This window comes from Argopecten irradians, chromosome 6 (assembly GCF_041381155.1).
Source record: "Argopecten irradians isolate NY chromosome 6, Ai_NY, whole genome shotgun sequence".
Taxonomy (NCBI): domain Eukaryota; kingdom Metazoa; phylum Mollusca; class Bivalvia; order Pectinida; family Pectinidae; genus Argopecten; species Argopecten irradians.
The window spans coordinates 20,160,103-20,176,509 of record NC_091139.1 but is presented as its reverse complement, the minus strand read 5'-3'; the positions used below and the strand labels follow the sequence as shown (position 1 = coordinate 20,176,509).

The following is a 16,407-nucleotide window of genomic DNA, read 5'->3' as shown; positions in this document are numbered from 1 at the left end:
GTGACTTAAATTTTATCTTATCATGTGTACAGCTTATATACATAAAATATTAATATATATAAGCCAATATCCATGTACATGTGTTTTATATTAGTGTGCTCCTGCCATTAATTGGAATAGATCTGTAATCCAGAAACTTTGAAGTCATGATGAGTATGGTATAATTCAGTTTTGTCACAATGAGGAAGGGAGGTAGATGCACATTTTACAGCAAATACGGTAATATGGACCTTGTTTGTAAAATATACATCTATGCTATTAAAATACATAACTTCTATTTGTACTGTGTAATGAGACAATATAACTGTTGTGCTAAAAGATGAATAAGTAACACATTTTCTTAACAACTTTATTTTGAAAACATAAACATTGGGTGGATAACATAGCTTTAAATATGCATAACTGACAATCCTCTACTAGATGATATATATACATCAGAATGATTTCAACAAATTGATGAATAAATAATATTTATTATTATACAGAATAACAATACAAAGGTAATACTCAATAAACGCAAATATATTAATCTTTCAATTGTTTCAAGAAGGTTATAATGTATTGCACATTGTCAAGTACCTTAGTTATTGAGCGTTTTTATTTCCAAAATAAAATAACTGTAAACAGTAAAAACATACATTTAAACTACAAGGAATTTTATTTCAGAGCATTGAGCATATATATTACCTTGAATTATTATTTGGATATTTTCCCCCAAATTTCGCTCTTTAATATCAACCAAATGTACATGATTGCACCCTCTACCACATTCCAAATTGCGCGCCAACAGTCGAAAGATACATCTCGCACATAATGTATCTATACACTTCCTCGCGATTATCAGTTCTTTAAATAAATGAAATACTTATGGATATGAATTTACTATAATGTTTTATGGTCTAGCTTTACCAGGACTATGTAAGTACCTGCATTGTAACTTTGTCTGCCTATATTTGTCCGTTTCCATTTGTAGGAGTGTCACTATTTGGTCTGGTGTACTGATATCTTTTGGTACATAGTCCGCTGTAAGTCATATACTTTTAAGTATTACACAGGCGCTGGGTTAGTCTGGAGCAATGTATCAGTCTCAGTTGTTACGACTGTCCTCCTTAGATGTGACTAGTAATTAACGGCAAATGCCTTTTTTAGCCATGGCCCTGGGATCCAGTATGACTTCTCTCGGGAATATCGCGGAAGTTGTTCCATAGATATATCCATGTATGCCTCTATCATCGAACACTGTCGATTTCAGCATAATGGTTTCCTTCATTCACATCCAAGTTCATATAGATCTGTAACAGAAATCCGTGGTTACATGATCACATGCGACAATAACCATACACTTCCTTGTATCATAATACCAATTCAAATATTGGGTTTATCTTCATGTATGGTAATAATCTGAAGAGAAATATCCAATGTGCCATTTCCTTAACAGTCAATGGGTTCAGTAAAGCAAAATGTTCTGAAAGATGCGCTATTGATTATATTAATGATAGTTGTTTTTGAAATTTATATACATGTAAGATCGTTAAGTCACAATTGAGCCAAATATGAGTTCCATTGCAAAATAGCGATAAAACTCATCACTTAATGTTTTAGAGTACAATCTTAAGACTTGATATCTAATATTTTTGCACAAAATACAGTAATATCAGATAATTAATGACAGCATTTCTATACTTTAATTAGAAAGACATGTTTGAAAATGTCATTACAATAGGTGATATATTTCAACAGATTTTATCTATACCTGACTATCCTCCACCATACGTTGTAGTCTTAGGCACAGCTCTGAGAATTGTGGTCTACTCATGGGCCTCTCATTCCAACACTGCAGCATCATCGCATACCTAGAAGTAGACGTAATACAGATTAAGGAATGTCATCAACATATATCAATGTTAAAACAACATAAACCGAAAAAGCAAATAGTAACGATATAATAATGAAATATTCGACCAAATACTTTCTCAATGAATGATGCTCCGGAAACGTGACCTTCATCTATATAATCGATATAGGTCAAATATGGTGTTGAATCTTAAGCTTTAACACATTAAATTCATAAATTGATATAGACTTCTATTTCGACAAATTCTTGAAGGATAGTTATTAGTAAAACCATAAACGTTTAATTTTGGAATAATGCTTGAACACAGATATAAAGATTAAAAACAAGAACAGCATGCAAAGTAACATCCAGAATCAAGACACAATACAAACATTCTTAAAGATTTTCGCTGATTTTAGAGTAAAACAGAACACTCACATGGCTGGTTCACACTTCTTAGGTCGCCGGAGTCGGAAGCCTTGCTTCAGAAGATTACACATTTGCTGTGTTTCCAGACCATGGTACGGTGTGCCTCCAAGAGAAAACACCTCCCAAAGAAGGATACCAAATGACCACCTGAAAACCAAATATACTCATAAAACAACGATACTGTTGAATGTAATGATAAAACACACAAATTCATTGAAGTTGATGGGATATTGTATCAATGAAATGAGTCATTTCACGATTACGTCTTGCTAAAATTTTCTAAGAAGAGCTGCTTGAGTAACAATATTGTTGAATATGACATCCACACGGAAAAAAAATCAATGAAAATATTCTACTTACACATCACTTTGAGTAGTATACGTAGCATTAAAAAGCGACTCTGGTGCCAGCCATCGAACTGGTACTCTTGTCTGTAATGTAAAGAAGGCGATGGCAAATGAAAAATAAAGAAGCAGCAACATTACGTTCTTTCTTCGTGAAATTACAAGTTTTAAGAGGATGATTTATACCGCAAGTAAGAGTTTACGTGAAAATTAAATTGAAAAAACTTGTTTCGGTGAACCCATTATTGCCACAGAGCTATATCTTGTATAATGACGTTGTTACTCAATTTTCTCGTTGCTTGCCATAGAAAATTAAAAGGAAACTGCATTTTACAAATTTAAAATTCAACGGATGGTTACAGCCTGTGACGACGCAAACGTTTGAATTAAAAAGAAGGAGCAATGCAAACAGACTTACGTTTGAAGTTTTGATGTATGTATCGTCGTGCTTTGACAGGCCGAAATCTGCAACTTTGGCTATGAGGTTGTCGTCTAGAAGAACATTCCTAGCTGCCACGTCTCGGTGGATAATCTAATGACAAGCGATAGTCGTAAGTACTTTATCTATTTATTCGTTACATTTCATATTTATTTTACCTGATGTTCCTCATATTCACTGCTTTCATTTTATATTGAGTTATGTATAATAATGCAATTCAAAGGCATAAAAATGGCAATAGTTTTAACATTTAAGTTATGATTTCCTTCAAGTATTACATTAAATGGGGTTTTTAATTATTAAATTGATCTTGAGCGATATAGAGGATATTCCTTGTTTGTTGATGAATAACATGCGGTTATAATTCATCAAGTGGGGGTGGACATTTTTGATATTTTTTACGAGTGCGAAGCTTTTGATAATCTTTTATCCTGAAAAAAATGATTTCATTTGATGGTATAAGCTTATCAGAAATAATTATCCTTTCAAAGAAAATAGGGGATCAATAAGTAGATGAATCAATTTAAATGTCCTACCTGTTTTTCTACCAAGTGATTTAGACCCGATGCTACGTCTAGCGCAAACTTGAGGAGGACAGAATTCTGAACCGGCGTTATGGACCTTGTATTATCGTAAATATGAAATTTACCCTTCCGGATTTTTCTGAGATAACTTCTTAAATCTCCATTCTTAGCATATTCCATTGCTACATACATTGTTCCTGAAAACGAAAAATGGTATTGTGCTCATGCATGTTGCTAAGAGAAAAAAATAAATCTTAATATGTATTTTTTGAAATGTTTAAATGTCCCGATTCCTAACCAATTAAGATTTAAACAGTAAACATTAGCATCTATATTTTACCATATCTCAACTAGTTTGGATACATAACAAAGTAATAATTTGACGCGATTCTTCCACCTAGAAACACATTAGAATAATTTTATTCCAAATACATAGGAAACAAAAACCATGAAATGTTTCATCTGAACTTTGAATAGTCTGCTTACCATTATGAAATGTTTCATCTGAACTTTGAATAGTCTGCTTACCATTTTCTTTTTCAAATTATGTCAACACATTAAAATTTAGGATAAAGCCTTTTGAAATTAGTGCCAATAACTGCAGTGTCTAACATTACGTAAAACTTATATGCTAGCATAATTTATGTAAATATTTTGGAAGTTACAGAAATTGACGGACACAATGCGATAGAATAGTTGGTGTTTTCTGATTTTTTAATCATTGATTTAGGACTATAAGTTTTTCATTGATATTGGAAACATTACCTTGAATATGACAAGCTCCCACAAGACACACTACGTTAGGGTGGTGGCCCACCTTCTTTAAAATGTTCAATTCATTGATAAAGTCCGTCTTATCCTTCTCTGAAGCAGATGCTAAAAGTAAAGAAGAGAAAACTGTTTACACAGATTGTTTACTTATGGGTATTATTTAACAATCAGAAATGGGCCACTTTGGTAACGATAGATTTTTCTGCATTGTGTAAGTCAGTGTACTTTTCTTTTTACATACATTTGTATCTATTTGACATTTGATTTGGCACATCATAGTTTTATTAATAAAAAATCTAAAATGTGTCAAAAATAATATTGCACTTTGATGTTAAAAGTGTATTAATGCCTGTATTTTCTTTTCAGCCCTTAGGCAAGAGAATTTTACTGTCATATATGCATTCATAGTTATCAACGGAATGACTAAGAAAAATAGTTCAACATAAACGGTGTGGTATAAACTGACTTACATTTCAGAGACTTGACAGCCACATTGATTCTATTATCTCTATCCTTTTTAACATATCCTTTCTTCACCATGCCGAACTGACCATGTCCTAGTCTTTCATTTGTCAGTATCAGGTTGTACCTATTTAACTCCCATGGTCCATTCAGTACTTGTTCGTAAACATGGGCTTCGGGCTCTTGAAAACTTCTCTGAAGAAAATAAAATAGAAAAAGAAGTACGTATGAGCAATGACCAAACCACTATTAATATGCTAAGACATTGACGTGAGGTTTTCGCAGCGATAATAATTTTTGTTCTCGTGAGAAATGAAATAATAATTACAAACCACAAGGTGCAATCTATGAATGCAAGGTAAAAGAAAACAGCAATCTTTAATCATTTTTAACCTTTAACTACTTTCACTTTCAGTTGCTCGGACAAAGAGAGTCGCTTACTGTTGTCAGTCTGTAGAATCTGCTGAGGAACCTGCCGTGACGTGGTCGAAGGAACAAGAAGTATATGATTGTAGCGGAAAACAGTAAGGTCAAGGTCACAATACAGGAGACCAGGACGGGTACTATAGCACTGGACATTTCATACGGTATACTTCTCCCCGAAACTGAAATGGAAACAAATGACGTCAGGATATCAGCAACGTTATCAAAGACATTATTACATAATTATCTTGCTTTTTATGACAGTATGAATTCATTGTTTCGTGTCCTTCTCGTCAGGTTCTTAACATCGCATAATGAACCCTCCATTGTTCATTTAATCCTTCTATTATTCTATGTATATAATATGACATTTAAGTGTCGCTATATAGAAAATTTTGTTGTTTTGTGGTTGCTACAGATACAACTATAAACGTAAAACAACAAAAATTGTTTGTTGCATTACTACTTTGATTGTTACCACAGATTGTTCTACCCATAAATTAACTTATTAAATTCCAAATCGCGAAAAAACAGATCCCACAAATGTTTTACGACATTATTCATTAATTATGAAGACTGTAAATTTACCATCAAGACAGCGTAGTCCTGTGTACCCATCTGTACACCCATTAGGACACTCTCCAGTAGTAAGATTACAAGACACGTCACCTCCACACATACCACATTTGTACGTACACCCATGCCCATAATATCCTTTTTCACAGCCTGTATAGAAAAGATACAATTGTATTTTCTTTGATTTAAAAGCCTGTATTGATCATTATTAACCGGATAGGGAAATGCTTATATAAATATCATTTATTTCAAATATAAGCTTCAGAATTGTAAATTAGCATATTATGCTCCAAGAGAACGTGAAATACACGTGTATTATCTGAACTTGTATCACTATTGAACTTAATAAACGTTTAAAATATTTTTTGCAATAAAGCACTGTCGGGATAAAGAAAGCAAAATCTCATGTAAAATGGAAAAGAACTTTCATAAAAATAAGAAATTTAATCGAATGCGATGCAATATATTTTAAAAAAGCGAGGTTGTCTTTGTCTCGACAAAGTAGAACCAAAATAAGTGAAGTGATATATATCCGGTTAAATAATAATATTGGTAGTAAGTTCTACACGAAGTTAAAATAACAATATAGAATATCATCTATTTGTATATGACTGAAACAAAAAGAGGTTGGTGATATAACGTATAGTTGGGTATTTAAGCGAGTCAAAAACTTCGCGACTTCAGCTAAAAACGAGAAAGAAAAATGTTTGCGATCCGGGTTTCAATATATATATAATGCAATAATTTCTCATTCAAATCTTTACAATCACAGCAATCACCTGCGAACTTGCACAAATAGCACCAGAGCCGCGAAAATAATCAGCTATACGGAAATATGATATTATGTTATGGCTTGTGACATTTCATCACTCCATTGCAGCATTTTAGTGCTGGCAGCTAGCATTGACCTGATCGAGGCTCTGCGTGGTCCTTATGTCACAAGAAAGGTTATCAAGATGTTACGTCGTTGTGGGTTATACATTGTAGAACCCCTGATGCTATGAACTTCCTACTCCACTTACAGGGAAAGTGTTTTCATCAATTAAAAAGAAATAAAGTCCGACACAAGATTCGTTTCGACCTTGACATGGAAACCCTCATTACAACAGAGAGATCTTGTTTACAAGGGAAAGGTGACCTCAGCATCGGCATCTGACATTATGCTAGTGTTGTTATTATCATGATGCTAGTTTGTTTGTGGATAATCAGAATTCTGCATGGAAATTGAGTCAACACCCATTGGTAATTGTCAGTGTCAACTCTCAGATCATGATTTCTCTTCTATACAAAAGCTTCTATCAAGAAACAGTCGTCTTATTATGAAGAAAAAGAAATGGGGCTGTATGTACACCCGAGTATAATTAGCCTTTATGACATCCTGTCCTTCTTTCTATTATCATCATCAAACAACAATGAAATAACTAGGTCAGACTTTATCTTTTTATATCTTTTCATTTCCTCTTAAAGTGGAGCCGTGTCAAGTTTCACCAAACATCGAAAACATAACAAATCTATAACTCAACCTCAGAATCGTCTACAGTAGATAAGATCAATGACGACAATTATAGATTTGTGTAACAGCAGAGGAGAAAATGTAGCGGCCAGACCTAAATTTGAATTCGGGACATCAGAACACTAGTGATCTACCGACTGGGCTACCGGTCACCAGTGATCGATCCAGTCCAATCCCGCCACACTCCTCCTCCATTTTTTTCAAAATTTTCGCCCTCAAAGACATACTAGACCGTTATGCTACCACTGTGAGTATCTTAGTTGGACGACAAGTTTGAAATAGGAGAGGGGAAAATGTAGCGGTCAAACCAGATTTCGAACCCAGGACCTCTGAACACTAGCCGAATGCTCTACCTACTGAACTACCTGGTCACCGATGATCGACCCAGGATACATAATGTATGTATTACTGTTACTTACTGACTTGGCATCGCCTCCCCCTCCAGCCCGGCCGACACCCCTCTGTACATATCCCCCGAGTATCACACGTCGTGTTTTTGTAACATTGCCCGCACGCCATACTACAATTTTCCCCGAAAGACCCAGGTCGACACTCTGAAATATTATATATTTAGTCATCTATTAGAAAGAAGTCGATTGCAAGAAATAAACAGAAGTAAGAAAGAAAATGATAAACCACAATCAGTGAAAAGTTCAGAACAAGTCTAAAACTTTTTATTTCATGAGGATATTAAAAAAAAAGAGATAATAAAAAATGGATTCCAAGGGAGAGGTGTTGCTTCATCAGCACCACTGCTCAAGTTATCTAAGACTAAAATAGCATCGTTACTCGTAGTATTATATTCTCATTATAGTTATTTATCCAATGTATGTTACTGAACAATTAAAATGTATGCTTATTTCTTCAATTTTATTGCTTTAATAACATTTCATACACAAAATCAAGGATTTATAAGACAGATTTTTTTTAATATATCATAACCCTAATTTTTCAATGTAAATGTTTGTCGAATAACATTATGTTCCATTATTCGACAGCAAAGCTACTCACTTTCTTGACATGTCGGTTCCTGCCAGCCAGTTGCACAACCATAAAGACATCTCCCTGTCTCGTGGTCACACGTGCCGTTTCTGCAGTTACCACATTTTCTCAGACACCCTTTGCCAAAGTATCCACGGGTACATCCTGCAGCAAAAGAAAAGCTAAAAATTAGACGAGGAGGGAAAAGACATTTTTCGCTTTCGCAAGTAACATTTAAATATTCTATTATGTGGGACTGCAAGATAAATACAATATTGTCAGTAATCAAAATGAATTAGCTTGCTTAATAAGTTTTTCTATTTGCTAATGACTAAAGCTTTTCTGTCAGAAATAATAGTATTTGAACATATTGGAAAACTATTGAGCACATACAACTCATTGATCAGTCTAAGCACAGGATCTGCTAATTTTTATTATGAATAGGCCATATGATCAAAATTATCTGTATTTTTGAAATTTAATTAAAAACCTTTTAACGAAGATTTATCTTTACGAACTCGACACGGCTTTCGCCTTACTTACTCAATACACAGTTGTCTCCTGACCATCCTGCCGCACAACCATTTCTACACTGGCCTGTCACGTGATCACAAGGCACGTTGTCCGCACAATTACCGCACTTTCTAGCACAATCAAGACCAAACAATCCTTTTTTACATTCTGCAAAAAAATTCATGAGTATACTCCAATGTTTATGGTAATTACATTTTTTAATCACAAACATATAAAGCCAAGAATAGATAATTTCAAGAAATTAAACTGATAAGGTATAAAAGTATCACGGCCATTACTAAGTAACATATTTTTATCTGGTATTTTAGATGTTAAGGACGAAATTGGCGATTTCTTCAAAACAGAAAGGAGGATGTTTGAGTTACCTGAGTCACACCTCTCCCCGGTCCATCCCTGGGTACATCCAGCACTACATTTCCCGGTCACTGTGTTACAAGCTTTGTCCTGACGGCAATGTCCGCACTCGTTTGCGCAATCCAGACCGTACCAAAATGGCTCACAAGCTGTAGGATAGATGGAAAACGATATCATTTTCGTTTAAAAGCACCATCGCAATAATTCATAATGACCCAATATATTAAACAGGGACTAGTATAAGCCAGTGTTAAACCTACTTTTTTCGCGTGTCGTTTACTTTCGTGAAATTTGCGATCCAGGTAAGTTCGCGAAAGTTTTGTGATATTTACATCATATCTTATATTATTCAGAATATTTATTTACTTTTTAAATCTCCGAATGTTAATCTTTTGTTTTGAAATGAAAATCGCAAAAAAATGTAGTAGTAGCCGCGAACGAAAGATGATTTTACAGTACTACATTTAGGATACAAAGGTACTTTGTAACAAAATGAGACCAGTCAGATAAACATGTTATAAATGAAGTGTAAATGCATTTTAAATATGATTTCACAATGTATACTTACATGTGTTACAGAACTGACCAGTCCAGCCTGGAACACACCCATTCATACACTCCCCACTCACAGGGTCACACGTGGCGTCGTCCCGACAGTGACCACACGAATGGACACAGTTGATTCCATAATAGAACCTCTCACATTCTGTAATAATATAACAATTTTATTTATTATATTAAGCAACTCAGGGACAGTAACTAATTTTCTTTACAATTACAATACATTTTGAAACATTTTTTTTTCTTTTTTTTTTACAAAATAATTTCAAGTCCAACCTTGATTGCACATACAAAATATAAGCAAACATACATTTTTTGTGACTTAAAATAAAGGAACTTTGATAAAGCAGCCAGACTCTAATCATGTCTTAAGTCTAAGACAGTTTGTCTTAAGTCTAAGACAGTTTTAAGTTTACATTACAGATGACTTTACAAAAATCAAATCATTTTATTTATTTTATTTTATTTTTTCCTTTGGAAAAACCGAAATCTAAGATTGTTTCATGATGCTGAAGCCAGGTGTTTATAAAGTGGGACTTTTTCTTCTTCCTTATCGACTAAATTGGGATCACGTCACATTCCAGAAAAAAATGGATTTAAAAAAGGAACGATTACTAATGAAGTACAATAACTCACCAATAATGCAGTATTTTGGGTTGTACTACAAACATTTTCAATTAAACATTTAATTTTATGCAAATCATAGTTTAAAAACTGACAAATCATACTAAATGTAGAGAATAATATTTGAATTACAGATTCTCTATTAGCATTTGAAGAAAAAATCCACTGTTGACTTACGTTTGTCACAGTTACTTCCTTTCCAGCCTGCTGCACATCGTCCAAGGCAAGGTTTATCACAGCTATGTACACAGTGATGTTTACATCCTAAAATAAACAGACCAGATTGTATGTGTTTATAAACTTTTAACTATAATTATTATGAAAAACATATCAAACAGTTTTATCGATATTTGTATTGTTTATTTTTCATTTTTTTTATATATTTGTTGATTGCTTGTTTTTGTTGTTGTTTTTATTCTTCTTTTCATCAGATCTGTAAATTTGATGCGTTGTTATGGAACTGTATTTCTTGAAACGACACCAGCTATATAATAATGGCTTTAACTAATCTATTAATTTACTGTCAACCTATTTTAGTAATGATCGGTACTTTCAAAGCTTTGCGCTTTAATCATGACTTATCTTAGTTTTTATATTGATACTATGGTTTTGGTAAATATTAACACCACGCCCTTCATTGTCCGACTTGGTTTAACTATGAACGCTAAACAAGGTTTATTTAGGTATATGCTGTATTACAGTTGATATTTTGTTGCTTGTATTAAATACCTTTGTGAAAAAAGTCCGTTAATAGGTATCGCGCATTTACAATATATTAACTTTGCGTATTTTAAAAAAATGTCTTATTTGATCAATGTGATCACTGATCAATGTGCTTTCATTCTAACAATAGTCTGAAATATGAATTACTAAGGTATTGTGTGTGATTTTTTAGTTTGCAAACGTTTTCAAACCCTAGAAAAATTCTTTAAAAAAAAGGATGTTAAAATCTAAATGACATGGAAAAGCAAATCCGGTTGTAATAAAAGGACTTAAAGACGAAGCGGTAAAATATCCAAAATATCACTTTTAAATGATATAATCATTTTTTGGATATTTATATGTAACTTTCTTATAGGTTTAATTATTCTTTTTATAACTTAATGAGTAATTGTTCGTTGGTTTTCATGAAAATTATGAAAAAGTGCTGCATTTGTATGTAAAACTCAAGAAAATTCTGTAATTACACAACGTAATGTATATCAAATACTAGGTATCGCTGGAATTGAAAAATGGATACTAATATCAAAATTTCACAGAAGCTTATTGTACACAATATCTTTGAGGCATTTAAGACCCAGCTAAATTCACCGCTCCCAAAACGGGGAGTTCGACCACATTGGTGAGGTATCTAGAGGAAAAGCCTTACAATGATGTGGACATAAATGTTAAGCCCGTCACAGAATAGCTCGGATACCAAATATACTTAGTATTTTTTTTTTTTTTTTTTTTTTTTTTTTTTGAGTTTTGCGTGATGATTAAAAAATGGAAATAAAATAGGATTGATTCAGATTGGGCTTGATTAAGAGCAGATAAAAGTGACAGAAAATACAATTTGTAAAAACTCCACCCTCTGAAACCACAATGCCATAACCCCATTACACGCCTTCATTAGACCACAGCCAAGTGTGGGCAGATCACGTGGGAAAGCGACAACTTAATAACTCACGAAACAGCAAATCTTTTCTTTAAATATAGACAGTTGTCTCCCGAACTGTTTTCTTGACTCTTCCAACTATAAATCAGAGACAAACCTTTCTGATTGTATAGAAATTTGTGAAAGATTCAATGTAAGTGAAATAAGAACTCTATGTAACTTATTTATCAAAACATTAAAGTCACTATCTTTTAATTTCATCGGGGTATGAAATATATTTTGTTTGCAAACTGTGAATTAGCGTAGGCGATTCTCACAAAAGTTTGCAAACAAATTGATTTCATTTTCTATCAGACTACTTGATAAACAAAATACGTTCAAACGTACGATTCCATTGATTTTCCAAGGAATTTTTTATCCAAATCAATATGCAAAGTCGATGTCTCTTTCGCGCCATTCTCAGATATTTTTCTTTGCATGATGAAAAATAATCTAGGATTTAGCCTGAAAACAAAGGAAAATTAATTATAAAGTTAACACATTTTACGATATTGCCCAATACTGTTGCCAATCATATGTTTGTACGATACTTTCCGAAGTTCAAACTTTGACACAGTGTGAATTAACGCATTGCCTTATCGAGCGGTGTCAGCTAAATATATCTATAGAGATAAACCTCTTCACAATGAAAGGTCAAAGTCTTTACAGTTTTTTTTAATAGTTTTGACACCTTCCTCTAACGTACCCAACCATAGGTACTTCAAACATATAATAATACACGAGAATAAGAGTGGAGAAGTATGCGATGGGAGAGGAACTAACAAATACACTTTATTACTTATGAGATCTTGAGACCGAGCGGAGACTTCCTATTCGTGTTTTAAATTACAAGATCGGTACTGGTCAGGTCCTCTTTCGCCTAGTCACGACTTCGAGGTGTGCTTGTGCGAGAACCAGTACTGTAATTAACCCACGAGGGCATGTACTATGTACACGAGAACATACTTCCTCTACTTCAAACATAATCTTTGGATATCAAACGTCAGCGCTGGTCTTTATTGTTTTAGGGTGTCAGCATCAACAGGGAACAATGGTGTGAATAGCATCACGTCATCCGCTAATTACCACATCGACAAAATGTTGTTTTGTCATTCCCCACTGGTGTCAAAACAGGAAATTACGGGTGTAAAACGAAAATAATAACTCCGATTGTTGTTTTTCTTCGTTTCGTTAACTCAAATGTTTAATATGTGTTTAATAACACGGCTGCCGGCTGTATTAGATGTAAATGGTGGATCTTTCCTGGTCCTGTTTTATTTCTATATCTAAATGTAATTTCTTTTTTCTCTTCTATGATATTTGGCTTACTAACCTTCAATAATCATGAATAAACTTTAAGTTAGTAAAGTCGTTAATGACAACTTTCGAAATAAAAGATAAATTTAACAAAACAGTAATTTGAAAATGACATTTCAGCAAAATTCCTTAGCAGAAAAACTTCCTTCACTAAGGCTTCAAATATACACAGAGCATTAATAAGTTTAAATTTCCATTGTTTTAAAATAAAAAATACTTTTTACAGGACTACAAAAATATAAAGTTCTTAGACTCTAGCCACTGCCGAGCACACCCAAAATTATGCTTTTAGAATAATATGACAATTTTGGTTCTGATTTTGATGCATATAATAAGTAAAATGTATTACATTTTCCGAAAAGAAATATGATAATAATGTTCCTTGCATCAACAATTTTTTTTCTGTGCTTTTTACTAAGTAATGTTACTAACCAATTGTATGAATTATCTTCTGTTTTCTCCAATATCATTTCAGCATTTGCATTATTTAGTTTACTAGAAATTATCCCTTTATCATTGTCAAAATTATCTAGAGTTTTGTGTTTAGAAATAAATAAGGCAAGAAAGATACGAGATTATATTTTGCGACGGATTTGCATTGGAAATTAATAGTTCATTTTATTCCGAATAGGAAAAGTAAGACTGAAAAAAATGAAATATACATAGAGCTTACTTGTTGGACGAACCATGTTCAAATATTGCACCTTTAATAGATTTCGGCTTATTTTACTATATTTAAAAGGGTTCATAATTATTTAAGAAATATTTTCCTAAAAACAAATTATAGACGAAACCCACAAAAACTCTTGTTAAAAGGGTTAACAAAGTTATTATATAGCTGTACTTTCCTCAACTAAGCGATGAACTTGATGAACCTAAATGTCATACGGACATGAACGTCCTAATTAGTTCACAAGAGCATGTCAATGCGTGTACGTTTCCTGTATGTTTCTTAGTTATAAAATAGTATGTATTGCAAACTGTTAGCACAGTTACAGTGAGAGAGATCCAGATTGTGACTCATAACGTCTAATATAGCATTTCGCTCTGTGATCGTGATTCTGCCAAGATCATATCGATAAAACACTTATGGAAAATATAGTATAACTGGTCAAATAAATAGGGTCATGCGATTTGGGGTTGTTAGTACATATAATAGTGTTTCCCATAGTTTTAGCTCATTATGTTTCAGGTATGAAAATATAGAAAAGTAAATATTCAGCATCTGTTTTGTTCTCCGATGAGTCACTCTTGATTTTTAGGCCAAAAGATTTTTGGTGACATCTACACGGGTCACAGCAGGGACAATTCACATGCAGCGTATACAACCTGTATACGGGACTGGTCAAAAGACATAATGCATAATCAGTAGCGCATTTAAGCAGTTAACTATTCTAAGTATGGCGTACCATTGGTACTTGCTATTCAACCTATAAAACGGAATTGGCGCAATCCGGACAACTCCAATATTGATTATGATTGCGTACCATTGGCTGTACATGGCCAATCAAAGAGTGCCAGACGAATGTTTTTTTTAATAATTGTTGTTTAATTCGAAAACGCAACAAAGATGGAAATGATAAAGTTATATAGAATGATTGCGATGACACGAATCCAAAGCTTAATGAAGAAAGAAACCAATACAGTAATATCCGAAAGTGTGATGCAGAATGTAGTTAATAAAATAAAGGCGGTTTCAAATGATTATTGATATACAATACAGAAATAACATAATTGATATAGAGGATATAATAATATTAAAATCAAAATAAATTTCATACATTATAAAGTATACACTACATTTACTACCATAACAATACAGACTATGTTAGTAAAATTATATGTGAACATATTTTGATACCGAGCTAATATTGCTTATGTTAGCATATCCTTATTCAAATTTCAAATTAGACGAAAGCATTTTTTCATAAAAAACCAACTTATAAACACCATTAAAATTTGAATCTACAAAGCAAAATCCTATATCAATACATTATATCTTATCCTATTCACACAATTTTATTTTATTTCTTTTATACCTGTATTGTATTATATTCATAGAAGACAATAAAAGATGAACAAGAAAATAAAATAATATATACAAAATATACTTCATTCATAAAAGAAGGGTATACATTTGGTACATTATGTAGTCTCCTTTATCAAAATATAGAAACCAAAGAATACCTAATATACCGTGACATACGTCAATTAATGATATATAACATATACCAATACTTGGAAAATTGAAACCAACAATAAACATTAATCGGCATTTCATACCATACTGTAAAAACAAGTTCAGATACTTGGAAAAAATGTTACACACTAGTAAAACAAGAGGGATAAGTAAATCCGCTTACCTTGAGTACTGCAGTCTACAACGGAAAATAATCCAAATAAAAGCGAAATTATGAATATGATTCCTGCACCACTTTTCTTGGAGAAAGTACAGACGCGTGTTGTCGCCATTGCTGAGGTGTACATTGTGTCTCGGAGCCGGGTCTACTAGTCAGACTAACGGCCGACGTAACCAGAACATAAGAACTTCCTTCCTGTGACCTAATCACGCAGACTTTTAGGTCGCCAATTAACCCGCACCAGAACATGTATATGCTATTTTACTGTTTGCAGACTTAACAAGACCAGATATATCTGTCTATCTAATTTGACGAGCGTAAGGAGAGGACTTATGTAGGCATAGTCCAATCAATCTGTCATATCTTGTGAAGTTCTTATGTCAATAACATTGCAAAATTGAAAATGAAATTAGTTATTATCGAGACGTTCCCCAACCAGTGGGGTTTATTACTTAATAATGAAAATTATGAAGAGTGACGATTTCTATTTTTATCTCCATTTTCATATTTGGGTATTTCTGTCGATAAAAATGTGATGATCACCTTCTAGAATTCAGAAATCCGTGGTCAGATTAAGAGTTTAGTTAGTTTATTTGATGTTTTATTAGCTCAAATGACTAAGTGATTGTGTTTTTGGAGGTTGTAATATGCACAACTATGGCCTTCAGTAGGTTCTTGGAATAGCGGTAACAAACTTAAATTATCAAAGTTCAAGATGGTGGCCT

At 33.1% G+C, this 16,407-nt stretch overlaps 1 protein-coding gene across 2 annotated transcripts; it reads right to left on the bottom strand.

Annotated features, from left to right (window-relative positions):
* Nucleotides 1-335: 335 nt before the first annotated feature.
* Nucleotides 336-16,081, bottom strand: LOC138325269 (proto-oncogene tyrosine-protein kinase receptor Ret-like). 2 transcript variants are annotated; one of them, XM_069270810.1, is made up of 17 exons: nt 15,686-16,081; nt 10,547-10,633; nt 9,753-9,890; nt 9,196-9,333; nt 8,840-8,977; nt 8,327-8,461; nt 7,735-7,869; nt 5,815-5,952; nt 5,245-5,408; nt 4,812-4,998; nt 4,336-4,446; nt 3,583-3,767; nt 3,026-3,139; nt 2,624-2,694; nt 2,273-2,410; nt 1,754-1,853; nt 336-1,292 (listed from the first exon to the last, which is right to left on the bottom strand). In XM_069270810.1, exons 1-17 carry the CDS (start codon nt 15,807-15,809, stop codon nt 1,230-1,232), a joined length of 2,166 nt encoding a protein of 721 aa, XP_069126911.1. In that variant the 5' UTR covers nt 15,810-16,081; the 3' UTR covers nt 336-1,229. The 2 variants fall into 2 exon arrangements, with proteins under 2 accessions (XP_069126911.1, XP_069126912.1); XM_069270811.1 differs by lacking the exon at nt 15,686-16,081 and adding an exon at nt 12,354-13,633.
* Between the last annotated feature and the right edge of the window lie 326 nt (nt 16,082-16,407).